The sequence below is a fragment of the Columba livia genome, chromosome 15 (assembly GCF_036013475.1).
Source record: "Columba livia isolate bColLiv1 breed racing homer chromosome 15, bColLiv1.pat.W.v2, whole genome shotgun sequence".
NCBI classification, from domain to species: domain Eukaryota; kingdom Metazoa; phylum Chordata; class Aves; order Columbiformes; family Columbidae; genus Columba; species Columba livia.
Genome location: NC_088616.1, coordinates 9,795,196 through 9,813,338, shown reverse-complemented (window position 1 = coordinate 9,813,338; position 18,143 = coordinate 9,795,196). Strand labels below are relative to the sequence as shown.

At 43.6% G+C, this 18,143-nt stretch overlaps 1 protein-coding gene across 6 annotated transcripts in view; it reads left to right on the top strand.

Annotated features, from left to right (window-relative positions):
• The window catches only part of DCUN1D3 (defective in cullin neddylation 1 domain containing 3), a 25,907-nt gene extending 7,764 nt beyond the window's left edge, over nt 1-18,143 (top strand). For 2 of the 6 annotated variants that reach the window (XM_065031058.1, XM_065031060.1), the window contains exons 2-6: nt 796-986; nt 3,384-3,459; nt 5,304-5,558; nt 8,206-8,738; nt 10,556-18,143. In XM_065031058.1, the coding sequence (XP_064887130.1) occupies nt 8,308-8,738; nt 10,556-11,039 (915 nt within the window). In that variant the 5' untranslated portion in view covers nt 796-986; nt 3,384-3,459; nt 5,304-5,558; nt 8,206-8,307 and the 3' untranslated portion in view covers nt 11,040-18,143. Of the gene's footprint in view, nt 1-795; nt 987-3,383; nt 3,460-5,303; nt 5,559-5,692; nt 5,884-8,205; nt 8,739-10,555 lie in introns of all 6 variants that reach the window. The other 4 variants (XM_065031061.1, XM_065031062.1, XM_065031059.1 and 1 more) reach the window with 4 other exon arrangements.

Here is an 18,143-nt window from a genome sequence, read left to right as displayed (position 1 = left end):
TTGAGAAAATATTCAGGCTTTCACCACATGCGTCGTCTGGCTTGGTTCTTCTATTGACTGCTGTTCAGCCTTCTGCCAAGGGGCAGCCGAAACTCTGCAGGGTCCCTTTTCATGCATCTATATAACTGGTTTCTACTCTGATACCAGTGTGTTCGGTAGAGACAAACTTTACCCAGTTTGATCAGATTTCTAAATCCGTTTGTTTCCAAAGCTTAAAGCAAGGTTAATCAGAAATAGTTTGTTATCATGATTTGGAACAGATTCACGAAGTTCGCCTCTGCATGCCCCTGAAATCAGAACCTGGCTGTAGTTCATTGAAAGGTGCTTGAACTGCAGGAAGCCTGACAAACTAATAATTCATTTTAACTAATTGTGGCAGCACTTTCCTGCTCTTAGACTTCCTCTTAAGTAAGTTTGCATAAAAGTGTTTGTGCAGCAGAGGTGTGGAGCAGATCTGTGTGGCCGACAGGTGCTGCCATGGTTCTTGGTTAAGGCCATGGTGAGGTGTCTTTTGGGCTAATGAAAGCCCGTAATGTGCCTGTTGTGCTGGGTCAGAGTGCTTTTGCTGAGAAAGTTTCGTTGCAAGCTATGACTTGAAATAAGGAGTTTCTGTAATGCGATGGCATTGCTGACCGACGCTTTGTTAATGCTTTAACACTTAGGCACCAAGTGCTTTGCTGCTGTAGTGTAAAACTCTTAACTGCACAGTAACATCTTCCAGGCGCAGAGTTGATCTTCTCAATTTCTGCCTGATGAAGAGGGAAATCTCACTAATTCTTCACTGATTCCCTGCAGAAAAGCAAAGAAAGTTGCCTTTTTGTGAGAACGCTTTCAGCCTTTACCCCTGGAAAAGCTGCTGCTGAGGAGTGTTGAGGGAAAGAGCAGCTTCAGTGCTGCCGTGTTCTGCAGCGTGATCTTCCGTGCCCCAGCACCCGGGAGAGCCAGAGTCACAGCGGGGAGTTGTACACAGGTGCAGAAAGAGGCAGGTGAGCAAAACAAAGGTCTCCATAACCCACAGGGTTCATGCTGCTTGTTTATTTTCCCAGTGGACTGCTGAGGAGGATCGCTAATGAGGGATGCAGGCTGTTTTCTGAGTTACTGTAGCGTGATGCTCCTCCCGCACCAGCCATGAGGATGCTTGGTGATCACAGTACACGGCTGTACCTTGCAACCCTGACCCAAGGACTGAATTAAAACCTGTGCCATGGGAGTGTCGACGCTTCTTTCCGCCCCCGCCGCAGTCACCTTGCGTGATTTAGGATGAAGTCATTGACAACGCATTGCTGTGCTATGATACCCTTTAAACATAGACTTGAAGAGCTTGTTTTAACTGCTAACTCATACTAACTTTTTATTCCACATCCCATAATTGTGTTCTTGCAGAAGTTTACACTTGCTACTTCATTAAAAATTAAATAAGGTGAAATGGGCAACTTGGTGGAATAAAAGTAGTGAGAATGAGGGAAGAATTGTAGCTGGTGGTTCTAACAGGTGTTAACATTTCTGGCTTCTGACTCCAGACTCTGTGTGTGTATAGGTCAGCCAATGTGGAAACTACATCAAACAACCTGAAACAGTTTGGCTTTTGCTGGCTAGGGCTGAACTCCATCTGATTCACCTTCTTTTGAACTTGAAATAAGTGTTTGCTTCCAGTAGGTGCTGTAGTCAACTGGAAATGTAGATTTGGTGGGCCATAGATTTCTTCCAAAGAAATACAAATTTGTTTGTAAAGTAGGTAGTTTGTTGCCTAAAGCTGCCACGACAATGTTTTTTAAAATGTGAAGTGTAAGATGTTGCCTCTTCTCTATTTAAGCAGGTTCCTGGGGGAACAAGGCGGCATGGCGCCCTGTATCTCCCCCATCTCTTCTTTCCTCACCCAATGATGTATAAAAGGAATTACTTAGTTGCAGGAGGCTGAAAGAAATTAACATAGAAGTGCCAGATGTTACATTTTCTTAAATTCTTGGAATTCATGGGATGCTCTGGTCAAACAGAAAGAAATCCAAGCTAGAACTTGCACCACGAGAGAGGCAGGAGCTCCTCTGTTCCCGAACGTCTTTGAGCTGGTTGGTGGCTCCGCGTTGGCACAGGGTGGCCCCTTCAGCACAAGCGTACGCTGAAAGAGCTGTGAGAGGCTCCTGTGGAGGGCAAAAGGGTGGTTGTTTGTGTGGAGGATGAGGTTTGGAAGTGGAGGATGTAAGTGCAGAGTGAAGTAGGCTTTTTGGACTATCCATCTCAAAAGTAAACACCTAAAAATGGTTCAGCGGAGATATGTTTTTGCTCAGTCTGTGTGTATTACAGGTGAAAGTACCACTCCACGGTTTCAGGGGTTTTGACGAATTTTGGATGCCCATTTCCCTGGGCTTTTAAAGGCTTTTTGAAAAAAGTTTGATCTGAACTGGGTTTTATTTGTTGGTCATATTTGCCCTAATCCACGTGTAAGACTCAAGTCTGGGGAATAGTCAACTTATGTGGAGATTGGCATGTGCAGTAAGAACTTGTTTCATGGTTTTCCTTCTACATCCATTCGCTGGTTTCTGCTGAAGAAAGCACTGAACAAGCTAATGTTCCTACGTGTTTCCTAAGAAGTAGGTCTTGTGTAAAAAGTACATATGCAGAAAAGCAGCTTTTGATCACCTGCCCATTCCCTCGATGTAGGAAGAGATGTAAAACCAAGGCATTTTCGTGTTTTTGTTAGTATGGTAGAGCAGAGCAGCTTTGCCAGAGCTGTTTTGTTGTTTTTTTGATCAGGTACAAATGGAGGTGTTGACTACGTGCTGCAGTTGTAGCTCTTACTACACAAACCAGACATACCTTTGTCTGTCATTTCCTCTTCAGAGCTTCGTAGTTATATAGCAGAGCTGGGAATTCAAGAGAAGTGAAGTTGAGTCAGCTCAACTGAACATGGGAAAACAAACACGGAAAAGAATGTGCTAGAGAATGAAAAAAGAGAATTACTTTCTAGACCTAAATTATGCTTTGCTAGGTAACAACTGTCTGGCATTCACAGATTAAACAGCCGCTCAGCTAACATGCATTGACAATGGTAGTATGTCCCCTCTTTTGCTTTGAGTGCATGAAATGAGGAGTTAACTCTCCCATGCTGAAAGACATAAAAGTATCTAGAAGTGTGTGTTTACTCCTAACAAACTTGTTTGTTGCATTCAGTACTTGATCTGTGCTTTATATGGCAATGCAGAGTTAATGGTGTTAATGCTACTCTGTAAGTTAAAAAGTGAAGTGGTTTTATAAAATGTCTCAACAGATGGATTTTGACTATGTATTTTGCTAAATGTATAGTCGCTTTTGAGCAATTTGGTGCATTTTATGGTTTCCATAGCCTCTTCTAAATGTAAAGATTTCTGTGGTGTTTTGTCTTACAGCATTCCATGTGGAACCCAGGGAGTCTGAAGGAGGCTGCGAAGCCTGTGGAATGATTCCCTGTGTAGCTGAAACTATGTAAGTGTCATATGTTTGCTTACAAGGTCACTTGCCCAGCATCAACTGTTAGAGCAGTGATTGCTTCTGGTTCAGCAGTTGCAGTGATGCTCTCGTGTCTCCCCAGTGCAAAGCTGTCTGGATCTGGTCAGAGCTGGAAAAAGATGGGGCAGCCATGGTACTGTTCCCTCCTCCTCTCAGCTATTTTTGAAGTCATGTATCCCTGTCCACTAAAAAGTAGATAACGCATAGTGAAATTCTAAAATTCTGACAAGCTATGCTCAAGTGTTTGCAAAAAGTTGAGGCTGGGTTGAGGCTTCATTAAGCTCTGGCAATGTTGTCTTTGCCTTGGCTAGTGAGCTGCTACTTGGGAAGGGATTTAATGGGTTGGCTGAGCTGTATCCCCTTTTGTTATCAGATTTCTTAAATTTGTCTTTGAGGTGTTCTTGAATGTATGGAGGGTTATTTTCCTCTTCTCTCTTGATACTTTCTGCATTTTGAAACTCATTGTAAATACATTCTGATGCAACACTTTATTAAACAGCGTGATGCTTGGCTGTGTTTTGTTATTCTATGGTCATATCCAATAATTTCTATTACTACAATAAAATCAGTCATTAAGGAAAAATACAGTGTTACTTAAGTATCTCCTTGGCATCTTTTCTCCTCCTGCCAGCTCTTCCCCACTGCAGAGTTTCCAGTTGTGCCATGGTGTGCCTGTATGACAGAAAATTATTACTGAGTCACTTTCTTGTTTGGCTCCCTTCAAACCTTGGGTTACGTGTGATCTGCCACTTGAAAATGGAGAAAACCTAATTTATTTACAGCACCTAAAAAAAAAAAAAAGCCTAAAACCTCCCCCACAACAAAACAGAAAGCCCCATCCAGCACTAGCAAGGTCTTTCCAATTTTATCTAGGTTTTCCGTTCATTGCATTGGGCAATACGGCTCTACACGTCCTTTGTTCTTCGAGGGTGGCTTTCCTTTAACTGGCGTTATTCACCAGCACTAGTTGTCCTGTGTTTCCAGTTGCTTTCTCCCTTCTAGAAAGGAGCAGAGAACATCACCGTCAGTCTCTGCTTTGCAGTTCCTGTTGTGTGGAAGGTGGCCTCATGGGCATCTTGGTGATTCATATTTACTGTAGATTATTGCTCAATTCTTGTCTGAGTAATCAGACTTCTCTGGGAGTACAGCATCCTGTGGTGCTGAAAACGTTCCAACCTTAGCCCTGAATTTTGATCTTTTGTAGTAGAATGGCAAAACCAGTGGTCAGCGTGGCCTTTTGAGTCTCACTGTCACATTGGGCAAGCCAGTTACAGTAATTTTGCTCTTGGGAGCTGATCCTTTTGGGAATTGGTGCTTCGCCAGCAATTCAGTACAACCTTTGGGTGGGCAAGAACTTTATACTTGTAGTTCCCAATGAGCTGGGAAAAATATTTCTGCGCATCCTTGTGCTCACTTAGCTGTAATCAGCACAACGTGACACATGCTTTGCCCCACAGTTCAATGAGTGGCTGTGCTCGCTTTCCTGAGTGTGCGTGTTCACACACCGCCAACACTGAGTTCAGTGCAGCTCCTGACGCTGCAATTGGATCCTCTTTCCAGCCTTCCCTAACAAAAGGGCTGAGTTCTCCCACTTGTTTCTATCTCCTTCCGAGGCTCTTGTTCCTCTCATGCCTTGAAACCTGAGTCATGTAGGAAGCGGAGGTGACTGGTAAGTGAAGTGGATCCAGCTCAGTGAAGGCGTTTTATAAAAGGGTAACTGATGGAGCGCCAAAAGGCTTGCCTTTTATAAAACCAGATACATCCCCAGCCTGCCAGCGGATGCAGTCTGACTTTTCTTTTTCTTTTTTTTTTTTTTTCAGGCTGGTTTTGCTATTTTTGGGGTAGAATGCTTCAAAGTATCTGGCACGGGGCATCAAGTTTCACATACTAGAAAAGCAAGGAACTGCAGCAACTGTACTTCAGTATCTTGTAGTGGTTGTTCCGAAGGAGTAGGATTGTGCTCTGAGAAGCCCCTCGGCAGGCAGAAGGAAGAACTCCGATGTGCAGGGAAGGGCCGCGCTGGCAGAGCCCAGGCAGCAGCTGTTGGGGAGCAGCCCTCTGCTCCGTGTAGGCAGGTGGGTCAGCGCACGGGAAGGTGTGTGTTGGAGGGGTGTGTGGCGGGGCCGGGGTCAACATCTACTCTGGGTGAGTGTCACTGTGCTCTCCAGGGGGCACCTCCTCACATACTGGTGTTTAATCATGTTGGCAGACCTTCCCTCTCTGGTGTAATGCTGACTTTTCATAACAGCGAATGACAGCAGACCCCGTCTGTTTCATCAGACTGATGATGTCACTGGGAAGACTAGAATATTAGATTGTTATCATCACTAATACAAACCGTTGCTTAGGAAGCAAGACAACATGAATCACTCCTGTTGGGAAAATGTATGGACAGAGTATGTAAGTTAGTCTTGCAAACTGTCTTTTTTTTTTTTTTTTTAACTTAAAATTTGGATTCCTAAAGTGAATTGGACTCATCTCTGTCCATTGTGCTGTGTGTGATCTGAGTATTGCCAGCTACTTTAGAGGAAAGTACCGTGCACTAATAGGCAACTGTTCTTTAACCAGCTCACAGGGAAAAGCTGTTCTGAATCCCCAACAGCTAATAGTTGCTGTTATGTGTTTGGGCAGAAAGTTTTATAAACTAGCTAGGCTCTACTTTAATACTAGTTTTTATGTAGGATTTTTTTTTCTGTTCCTTTACTTGCGTGCTTCTAAAGCAAAATGTGGCCAAAGTAGCGCAAACTGCTTTTGAGAAACTGATGGAAGAACAAGAATTAGTGTAGACAGAGCTTTTTGAATGCTGATGAGTTTAAAGGAGCAATAGGAAGGCTGGTATCTCGAAGTTAATCACTAAGCAGTAATTTACACTGCCTAATAACATCCTGTTTGTTTTGGTGTAATGAAGAAATGACCGGTGTAGGCTGGAGGAGACGAGGTGGCTCAGACGCAGGGCAGCACAGGGACCAGTGCCAGGCTCTGCTCTGCAGTTCACAGAGAGCTCTGAAATACTAAGGAACAGAGAAATTGTCTTTTGGGATGTTTATGTGGAAATGCATATTTTAATGAATCCTTTAAAATACAAATGACCAAGGAATTATTCTTCAATGCATTAATTGAACTTTAGTTGCCTATAATAATGATGCTACAAAGTTCATCTTTAAAGCAGATGTTTGTTCCTTCAGCTGCTTAAAAATAGGGTTTTGTTAATTTTGTTTGTGGGTTATAGGCTTAAGAAAAAGGGCCGGGGAGGGGAAGGGATGCCCGGTAGTTGAAACCAGCATTTTTCCCCCCTCATGAAGATGCACACGTGCTGTTTTGCCAAACCAGGTGTAATGGCCAAGAGAAGATTTGTGTTTGTTATGCTGATTTCTGTTGAATTCATCTGTGCTTGGTGCTGCTGTTCCAAGTTGATTTACAGCTTAAAGCAGGGGTCTGGTCTCAGAAGAGCTTTACCCAAGGAAGCGGACAGAAAAGCTGCCATGGCATCTGTTTCACGTCTTCATTTTCAATTTTTATCTCTTTTCTTTCTTGTTCTAGTTCTGTAACCTGGAAACAGTAAACAAAGACAAGGCAAGCATAATTTTTATGTTTGAGGCTTTTGCCTAACTGACAGCAGAGATGAAATGCAAATAAGTGGTAAAGGAGGAATATGATAAGCAATTGCTTTCTCGGAGCTGATGTTTCTGAGAAACGGCCTGTCCACGGCGCGGGTGCATGCTGATAGGATAGTGTCAGTGTTAGCTGGGTTTTCATAGGGAAAATTTAAGAACCTTTTCTGTGGGTAAAATATCTTTTCCAAATAGGCAAGGCTTTAACATTGGGATTTATAAAAGCAGAGTATGATGGAATAATTCTGGCATTTTAATTTGGATTTTTTAAAAAAAAAAAAACAGAACTGGAATGACTGCTTCTTATCTGCATGCGTGTCTGGCTGAAAACGTTCCATTAAAGCAGCCCCTTCCTTCTGTCTGTCTGCTTACCTGGAGGGAGGAGCCCACTTGAAACAAAGAATAACTCCTAAACTCCATCTCGCATGAAAAGTGCCCATTGCCTCCTTTCTGCAAATATGCTTGGTGTACGTTTTAAGAATGAAAATCTAGATTCCAAACTCTGTTTAAAAAAACCAAACCCACAACTACCTCCCCACCCCAAAAAAAAAACAAGAACCAAAACCAACCAAACAAAACACACACACACACACAAAATAACACACACAACACCTGAAATCCCTGTAGCTCGTTTGCTGCAGGTTCAGTCTAAATCTAATGTTCAAGTCTCTGACAAGTTGTGCTGTCAGTGTCCGTGTCCCACCCCTGCTTTGTGTCAGCGTGTTATATTCTATATATAAAATGTGGGCATACTTTTAAAAACCATTTCCTTTAAAATATTTCTGGGTTAGACTAGTCTGCCTTGATGAAGCCTGTACATGAATCAACCTCTTTGTAACCTATGTTAGAGTAAGAATTTTAGGAATTTCCTTTATTAGGACCTGTTAGTATACTGCAGCCACTGAGTGAGCTGCATTGATTTCTAGGTAAAACAGCCTGAAATTGCCCGAAATTTATGGCATATGCCAGCCTTCTGTACACTACTCCTTTTCACTGTGCAAAACTTAAATATCCTGAAGTCGGTCTCTTACTGGCAAATGTTATCCCACGTTTAATACTAACAATATTCTTTGTGGAGAAACGGCAATTTGACTCTGAAACTGTTTTTCAGGTCAGTGCACTGCTGCTAATGGCATGGTGAGATGTGTTGAAGAGCAGCTGCGAGGGTGTCGGACGGCAAGGGGGCTGCTCTAGAAACTGGGCTTGCAACATCATGGGCCAGTGTGTCACCAAGTGCAAGAATCCTTCTTCTACCCTCGGCAGCAAAAATGGGGAAAGGGAATCCGGCAGCAAGTCGCACAGTAAGAGAAGCGCAGTCCACAAAGACGACCATGGTTCAGCTTGCGGGAAGTCTTCAGGAGATATACTTGTGAATGGGACAAAGAAAACTGATGCTACTGTAGAGTCTAGTCAGCCTCCAACGTTTTCTGGAGATTCAAAGAAAGATTCTGTTTCCAGCGCGGAAGAATCTTCGCTCCAAAAGATTGGGGAGTTATTTAGGAGGTATAAGGATGAAAGGGAAGATGCCATACTGGAAGAAGGAATGGAACGATTTTGCAATGACCTCTGTGTTGATCCCACTGAATTTAAAGTGCTAGTTTTGGCTTGGAAATTCCAGGCTGCTACCATGTGCAAATTTACAAGGTTAGTTCTTGTAGAACTTGTAATTATTTTCATATGTTAAAGTATATCCTGTCATCTGTATGTTGGACAGACAACCTCATTAGCTTCACTTATTTCTTCTAACACTTGCTTGTGATCAGATTAATTCCAGCCACTGCAGAAGGTAAGCTTGGTATTGTCCTCTTTTCACCTTCCCCTTACAGTGGGTTTCAGGAGCAAAAATGGTTTTTTGGACATTATTCTGCTAATGATGAGCAGTGTAGTGAGAATCTGTAGACATTCATTTATTATTGATTTACCAAAAGTAGTTTTACTGTGTCCAGCCTTGTCTTGGTGATGAGATTGGACACTGGAATTAATTTTCACTTTAAAGTAATGGGAGATTCCTTAGTAATTGCTTCCAACTCTGTTATCATTCTGTGAAAGAGTGACAGACTGATTCCTAAGAATTGTTCCTGCCCAACCAGTGTTACATTTAATGTTGTTTTCCAAGAGTAATCCTGTTAAAGGATAGAGAGAGAAGAAAACACAAGGTTTTTGACACTGGTAGCTGTTCCATACTGGCTGGCAAGTGATTGGTATTTAAAGTCCGGGTAAGAGCAAGTAAAGACTTTCTACAGGGACTGGCTGAGAGAGAAGCATTTTTTAAAATCTTCCGGTCTATCTAGAATTGGTTTGAGCAATGCTGCCTGTTTTCACTCAGCTAAGAACTTTCAAAATTGCTTTGGTGTTCTGAGCCTTGAAGCAAGCCCCTGCTGTGCCCTGAACACAGCTTTTCCAGCATCTTCAGAGGCTTTGTGGGTCTCCGTCAAATGGATGAGTTACTCTGGAATGTAAATGTGGATTTACTGGAGGCTGATGATGCAGGTAAAGGAATCGCAAGTAGTGTCTGTGATTCTGCACAGCCACCACAAGTTTTATTAACGTTGCTTTGATTTTCTTGGAAAGAGGGCAGATCTAGCGGTGAGAAATTACCATTGTTTAACAGCACGCTCCATGAAGCGGGTGCTGATCCACTTCTTCCAGCAAGGAAAGCAACGTGGTTTTCTATTCTTCTGAGAGCTGCCCCATCTCCTGCCTTCCCTCCAGCCCATCCTGTGCCAGAATCTCCTGGCTTTGATTAATATTGGCTGGTTATAACGCTTGCTCATTAGCAATCAGAGCTAACCATCTACCCACTTGGCCAGATTATTAGTAGGCTAATTAGTACAGGACTGGTGCTTCGAGCAATGTTATATGTTGCGTTGCAGCCTGTGCTGTGTGATGCTGTACTCTCTTCCACTCTCTCAGCAAGGGCCTTGCTGCCCATTACTCTTGGCACCCTTTTTATTTTGCGGGCTGGAAGAGAGACCAAAAACCACAGGCAAGGTCCCAGTGAAGTGCTGTGTGCTTGAGAACAGCTCGCCCAGAGCACGGCTGTTTAGGCATGGGCAATACTGAATCAAGCTGGTTTATATGTGGCGCTTCAGGGCATAAACATGGTGCTTTCAAATGTGTTTGGCATTTCTTCTGTGGTAAATGTTATGCATTTTTAATGTGGAAGGCAGTGGATATGGCAGTATGGAGTAGTCAGAAAGCTAGACAGCAAAACGTCTTTGTAATGCTGACAGTGCTGGAGGAGATCTGAGTGGTGTCTGTGGTTCCACAAGCCGTGAGACATTTCTTTGGAACATCTCCCCTTTGCTGGGATCGCTGTGCCTCCTGCGCAGAGAACACACCTCGGCTTGTCCGGATAACTCCCTTCCCATCCATCGGCCTGGCTGAGCGGTGCTGGAATCGTTCCGCGCGGGAGGTCGGTGGGAAGCGCTCGCACTAATTGCTTTTCTCTTACTTACTAGGAAGGAGTTTTTTGAAGGCTGCAAAGCAATAAATGCGGACAGCATTGACGGCATTTGTGCAAGGTTCCCCAGCCTCCTAAATGAAGCCAAGCAGGAAGATAAATTCAAGGATCTCTATCGTTTCACCTTCCAGTTCGGCCTGGACTCTGAAGAAGGACAGAGGTCGCTACATCGGGAAATAGCCATTGCCCTTTGGAAATTAGTCTTCACCCAAAACAAGCCTCCCATTTTGGACCAGTGGTTACACTTCCTAATCGAGAACCCCTCAGGAATCAAGGGAATCTCCCGGGACACGTGGAACATGTTTCTAAATTTTACTCAGGTGATTGGACCGGACCTTAGCAACTACAGCGAGGACGAGGCCTGGCCGAGTCTCTTTGATACCTTTGTGGAGTGGGAAATGGAGCGAAGGAAAAAGGAAGAGGAAACCAAATGTATTAAGTCTTCGGACACAGAGGGCCTGTGTGCGGAGGAACAGACTTAGCGGCCCGGAAGCAGCAGTGACAAAACCAACCTGTTGCCCTTCATGAAATGTAAACTCTGGATGTTTCTGGAAATTACTGAGGCTCCAGATTTTTCTACTTTACACCTTTTTCTGCCTTGTCTTTGAAAGGGCTCTAAAATGCTGTATCATGTTTTAGGCACTTTCTTAATTTTGGTTATTCCTTTTACTCTTGCCCTGAAATATTTGACCCTGGCTACACGTTAAGCGTTTTTGGGGTTTTTTTAAGACTTCAGATTAGTATAAGTAAGTCTGATATTTCTTGCACAATGTAGATCTTTTTAGTTAGGTTAAATTAACATTGCTAAATTATACAGTGCCAGATAAGTTTTTCATACTGCATCTGTCAGGGCAGGTCTGTACTGTGTGTAGTGCTGTTTACATTGTTGAAATTTTAGGCTGTAATAATTTTAAGGTTTTATACCAAGATGAACAGCAGTGTTAACTGTTAACTCTAAATGCATTAATTCCCCCGGTAATACGGCTCTAAAAGACAACGTAAGCAACAGCTTTTTGTAATATGGCTAATTCCCATTTTAAGCTAACTTAAGAGTTAGGCGACTGAGTCCAGATCATTCCTTTTTTTGGAGTTTCAAACTAAATGTTGGGATTGTTTTATAAAATTACTGTACCTGTCAGTCAACTGAGTAGTAGATGGCGATTTGTATCTCAATCTCTTAGACGTCACATAATAAAAGAGCAGTACTACCTCAGTTTTATTGAAAGTAGACTTCTTGATGGACTTCCATTTTCTCTGGAAGTTGTATTTTTGTGGTTACATGAGAATATTTTTACTTGACTAAAAGAACCAAAGGTTCTGCTTCTTAAGTTTGCTAAACGTTGACAGAAGCAACACATACCCTAAGTCTTCAAGGAAAACTGTGGTATAATTCTGCTTTAATTTGTTTGATTTATACCTAAAGTATTATCTTACTTGTCTGGCAAGCACAGTACTTCTATGTAAGGAACTATCTTTTGCATTAATATTACAAACCAATTTTTTAAAACCTATGTTTAATTGCTAAATCGCAGTTAATACTCCACACTTTCTGGAGCAACAATATCGGCATCTGATGACAAAGTGAATTCTTAATGTGTTCTTAATGACAACAGTGTAGATGAGTCATTTTTAGACTGATTTGATAATATTTGGATAGGAGTCAATTTATTATTTTACAATGCCTGTATTGGGACTATTTGCCTGTTGAAACTGTTGTGACTTAAAGGGAGTTTTATTAACACTGGTTGAAACTTTTTTGGTTATTGATGCTACCTTTTTTAATTTTAGTATGTCAGCTTTTTTATACCTTTTGGTAAAAGGGGTGATTGCCAAGGCTTTCTACAGAGCTAAGTACTGGCTTAATGAATTCGATACACTTCCATGACACACCTTTTATTTTCAGAGCTGCATTTCAGCATCATAAAACAGCTTCAATTAAAAAAACAAACCAACCAAACCAAAAGAAAACCCTGGACAGTCATCCGTGGCATCTGAAGGCTTTTGTGATAGAAGGGTTTTAAAGCTAGAGGGAAACAGAATTCAAGTGTTGAGCTTGTCAGTGGGTCCAGGACACTTTGCACATCTGCTGTGCCCAGAGGGGTCGGCAGAGAGGAGGCGGCTCTGCCCCAATCCTGTCGCTGGCTCTGCTGGTGTCCAGCCTATGCAATAGTTTGGGTCTGGGATCACCAACCACTAACAAAATGTGGGTATTCAAAACTGTTTAAAAACAAACCCAGAAGCCACAGATAGCATCTCTTTCATCTAATAAAAGAAGAGTTTGTCCATGCTGCTTCTGCAAGCTCTTTCTGGGAGATGTGTTAAGCTGTGGAAAACAAATGTCATTGTTCCAGATGCAGCTGAGTCTGTCCTCTTGCAGGAGGGGAGCCCTGAACTTGCTGTTTTATATGGAAAATACACCCAAAGCTTTGTCCTGGCTGCTATAACCTTCCAAGCTACCATGGCACAAGCACTGTTTGGCAGCAAAACCTTATTCTGCTTTGGTGAGCGCAGCAGGCCAAAGCATTTGTGCCGCTATCATTGAACTTGAGGTGAGACTTTGCTGGTGCTGTTATTTAAAAAAAATGAGACGAAGGAAAAATATTCCCTGACAGAGGCTGCTTTGTTAGCAAAAGTTCCAAATGTAACTGATTTGGTAGTAAATGAAGACTGTATTTAGAACTTTGGGACTACGCATTCGTTCAGCTATTAAATGCTTTATCACTTTTATTTTTTCCTAAAGGGAATTTTAAGTGTCCAAAGTGTGAGAACTAACTATTCCAGTGGATAGCTGGTGCACACGCCTGCACACAGGGTTGTGTCAGTGGCTGCTGCTGATTTATAGGCTGAACAGCAGCTTGGAAGGACGAGGACTGAGCTCTTCAGGGCAGGATGGACTGGGCTCTTCCAGGCAGGCGTTTATCTTGTGGTCTGAGTGTGGATTGCAGTAAGGAAATCAATTTGTAGCACATCAAGGCTTAGCCTGTTTTAGTGTATCAAACATAATACAGCTGCTTTTTAAAGACGGTGGTGGTGAATATGCAGGAAGGGAAAATCTGGTTTCCTGTAGGGAAAGGACACACAATTCTCGGTGGCCAAGGTCGAGAGGAAAAGGCTCGCGCTTGTTGTGCCGCGTTCGGCCTGGCAGGAGCAGCTCCACCCGTGGGGTAGAATACTTGCAAAAATAGCCAAATGATCTATCTAGCAAAGTACCAGGTTTTTTAGTTACTGTTTACAGAATGCAAACCAGACCTGTATCAGTTTTAAACTCCTGAAGCAGGAGCTGAAGGTGCAACTCTTTGGCAGTGCCGAAAGTGAGAGAGGCCGTCAGACCTTCCCTTGGGTCGCCCCGCGATTTTTATGATGCTAAACAAGGATAGACGGTACTCTGTAACACAGGGGACCTGTGTGAGAGTGGGGGTTTGTATGTGTTTCTGAGAAGTCTTTAACAGTATTGGAGCCTCAAAATATGCTTGTTTAATAGTTAAACTGTGAATATTTGTGGAACAAGCCAAATACATTCTCTCTTCATTTTTATATAATTTAAATCTTCATTGTGTAGGGCACAGGACTGTAATGAGCAGTGATGGCGATGAAATCCTTGAAACCATTACAAGTTTTTTTTATTCGAGTATGCATTAGAAAACTTGATGCATGTAGTGAACTTGCCGCGACTTGGGATAAATAACTATAGATAACTGTATAGGTAGTTTAAGTAATATCCTGGAAAACTGGTCCGATATCCACACTCTGTGGCATTTTACTGCCTTCCGTTATACACAATGAAATACAACTCCTGTAAACTTTACTCCCTAGTAATAAATCACTGACCACCTGCACCATATTATAGTTTGCAACACCTTTAAAATTTAGCTCCCAGACCAACTGGAGGCTCAGTTGTGCTGCTTTTTACTTGTACCGGTGCATTTCTGAGGTCAAAGACTATTCATTGATTCAAATAAGGATTTGAATGATTCAACCCATAGGTGTCCATGAAACGTGACCAAGGAAATTAGTTGAAATTGAATGCTGAATTGTGAGTTTACTTGCTGCTGGTGCTATTCTATGCGGAGCATTATAGCTTTTTAATACCGTGCAATCGTAAGGAAAGAACCACAGGAACAATAGCTGAGGGTGTGGCAGGTGGCACAAAACCAGAGCGCTGAAGCTGCGGCAGCGGGGCGGGCCGGGCGCTGGCTCCGTGGGCTGCGCGGCGGATCTGCCGCTGGCCCGGCCTCTGAGCCACAGCGGCTTTTCGGCCAGGCACCTGTCGGAGCACAAAATGAGCTCACCCCGCTCTGCTGGGAGCGAGGGACTCGGGGCTGGTTGCAAGTGGCTGCAGCCCCCGTTCCGAGGGCAGGAGCTGTCGGGGGGTCAGAGCGCGGGGGCAGCAGCAGCTTTGCTCTTGTGACTTTTATTTCACTCCTGGTGTGTCTGGCAGAGCCTGAAGAGCCCGTGGATCCCAGGTTCCTGCCACCCGTGGTTCCCAGCCATGGCTCTGCACTGACGGATGACCTTAATATTTTCATGACACTGTCAACATAAGTATCTTCCTTACAGTTCTAGGCCTTGTTTCCCAAAAAAAGCGCAGCAGAGTTAAAAAAACACCGTGTAGTTAGTAGCCACTTCATTTGTGATCTGTTCTGTTGGCTGAGGTTACATCATTCCCACTCATCGGAAGATAATAGTCATTGTGAGTTTCTGGGTCTCACAGCCGCGTGTTCCGCAGTGTGATCCTTTTTTAGAAGATACTTGGTCAACTGGGCACTTTCCTTGAGCTCCCTCTGCTCAAAATGTGTGTATGTGAATTTAGCCTTTCAGATTAAGAAGGAAGATGATTAACCTGAAACTCGAAATTCTTCAGAGTAGTGTTTCAATATAAAGCATAACATAAATATTTTTTCAAATAAGTACTGAAAGCCAAGTGTCTGCTTGAATTCTGTTGTGTGCAAACCAAACCGCCAGTGTTAACACTTTCTCTCTGGACTATAGAAGGTTGAATCTTTTGTTTTATATTATCAGCTGAAGTGAAACACATGAGATTGTAAGACAGAAGACTGTAACTCCTTCACCATGAAGTACATAGGTGTCTCTACCTCTTGTTCTTAGACTTGAATAGTTTAAGGTTACCATCCTTTGCTCACAGGATTTTATGCCTGGATGAGTAATCTAATTTTGTTTAATTGACCCAATTTAAGTACTATCTATTTGCCATACTTTTTGCTATACTGCTTTTAATCTGCATGCGATTGAGCCTTTGAAAGGGAGCCAAGTCAAGGTGCAAACAAGTGCCGGTCCTCCCGGGTGCTGGTTTTGGAGTGCAATAGAGCGACCGACTGGAGCCACATGGCGTGTGGCTCAGGGCCTTTGATCACCACGCATCCCCGTCCCTGCCCGGGCTGCCTGTCCTGACAATAAATTGAAGGTGGCTCCCAAGAGGGACTCATCGGCCTTTTCATTTGCCCTTGAAAAACTTTTGGAACCCACCTGATGCAGCGCCATGAGTGTATTTTTCTTGTGATGAAAAATACCGTGTTTTGTTCTGTGTTGGGCCGGATCCGTACCAGCCAGCAAGGCTGGGAGCCGCAGCAGCACCAGGGCTGCACACACCCTGTTCCTCCCCGAGCTCAGGATCTCGCTCAGGACCAAACCCTGATGCTTGAGCAGAGCCAGAGAGCTCTGGAGTGTGTTGGAGATGCTGGTGTCCGTCCTCCGCTGTGTCCATTGACGCATTTACGTGGCGTCTCTTTTTCACGCAGCACATCCCCGTCCCTGGCTTTCCTCCCTTAAAGTCAACTGCAACGCAATTATTGTCACTGCAAATCCCGAGTGGTGTAGCAACCATTGCTACAAGATTCTTCTTCCAGTCCGAGGGCTCCTTTGGGGTGTGCCCGCTTGCACTATCTGTACGGGCACATATTTCGCGAGGAGGGGGTGTGTGAGGCGATAGGGAAACGGGAGTGTGAACATACTAGTCCTGCTAACAGCTTGCCTTAAATCACTGAAACGACAGCGGTTCCTCGCTACTAATGCAATCCTCAGTCTTTCTGGAGTTAGCTTTTTAAATCCAACAGGTTCTGGAGGTTATACAACTTTTAGTTTTTAAAAGCTTCTATCTTTGCATAATTGCACTCTTCAGATAAGCCCTTTTTGGATAACGTGTCAATTCACACACAGACGAAAAAAAATCCATCTCTGTTTTTCTTGCTGTAATGGTTTTTGTTACTTTCCCCCCCCACCCTGTAAATTCTCTTTCCACTGGAGGTTGCCTGCTGCTGCATGGGAGTGTTTACTTGAATGTTGCCGTTTTATGCAGCTACATCTGCTGACTCTTGCTCTTCTCTGGGCCTGTGAGAGGGGAGATGGTGTGACCAGAGGTGGCAAATCTGTGCAGAGGATCAGGGGAGCTGAAGGCTGGCTGCTGTTTTTATACTCGCAGATGTGTTACTTGTTAGAGGACTTCACAGAATACTGCTTAATATTTTGAAGTTGTGACTTTTTAAAGTCATGCTACACACGGTTATCTTAAAAAACATGCTTGCTTTCTTATCTGTAAGTTTAAATGAGTCTTTAAAAAAGGAGGTGGGCTGGCAGGAGTGGCTGGAGGGCCTCGTGCTGTCAGTAGTTGAGTAACTCGAGTTCCAGGAGCTGTGGATGCAACGGGGAGGACTCGGTCCTGACCCGGCGCTGCTGTGGGCGCGGAGCACCCGCAGTCCCAGGAGAAGGACCAGCCCGGGGAGCCAGTTGGCACAGCTGGAGCTCTGGCAGTACTTGCTTGTGGATCTTGGCCCCCAGTTGAGCCTCAAGCCCCTCTTCATGGAAGGAATGTGTTTTGGTGTGTGTTGGCTCCCAGGGAACTAATTCTAACTAAGGAAATAACAAGAGCACAGCTTTGTGCGGTTCTCATTGAGTCGCATGTGAACGCAACTGCCTGATCAGTCTCTCAGTTCCTCGGTAACCCAGCAAGGGTAGATGGGATTGAATCGGCCGCTCTTTGTGTCGGGAGTGGTTTTTTTGTCTTTTTGGACTTACCCAAGAGATAACCGCGTGTGATCCGGTTTTCCCGCTGCGGAAGCGATGAATGTGTTGCGTGTGTTGGAGCAGACCCGTGCGGCCCCTTGCAGGCAGCAGAGTCCAAGCGCTGTGTAAATGTGATGCTTGAAAATGGCTGCAGTAAATTCTGGTTCATGTAGGATCTTTTTTTGAAGGGATGTGGCCAAATTTGAAGCAAATTATCTAGAGGAGAAGTGGGAGAAGTTCAAGATGATGCATCTACTGAGTCCTATTTGGTTTGTAGTTTTACAGTTCTTTTCTTATATCAAATTTTGTTCACCATTATTGTCTGGAACGGAAAAGAAACAGCATCTTATAGAATGTGCAATCTAAGGCACAAGGTTGTAATAAGAAGGTTGTCTTTACTTGATAGCAATCCTGAGTGCAATGTTTTTGTCATGTCCCTGTTGGAAGAAGAGCATTAAGTGCAGTCTGAGATTTTTCTTTTCTTATAAGCAAAGCATTGGTTTGTCCATTACTGACTTCTTGTGGAATTTGTGCCAGATGTATATTAAATATTTTGGTGCTTTTTCTAA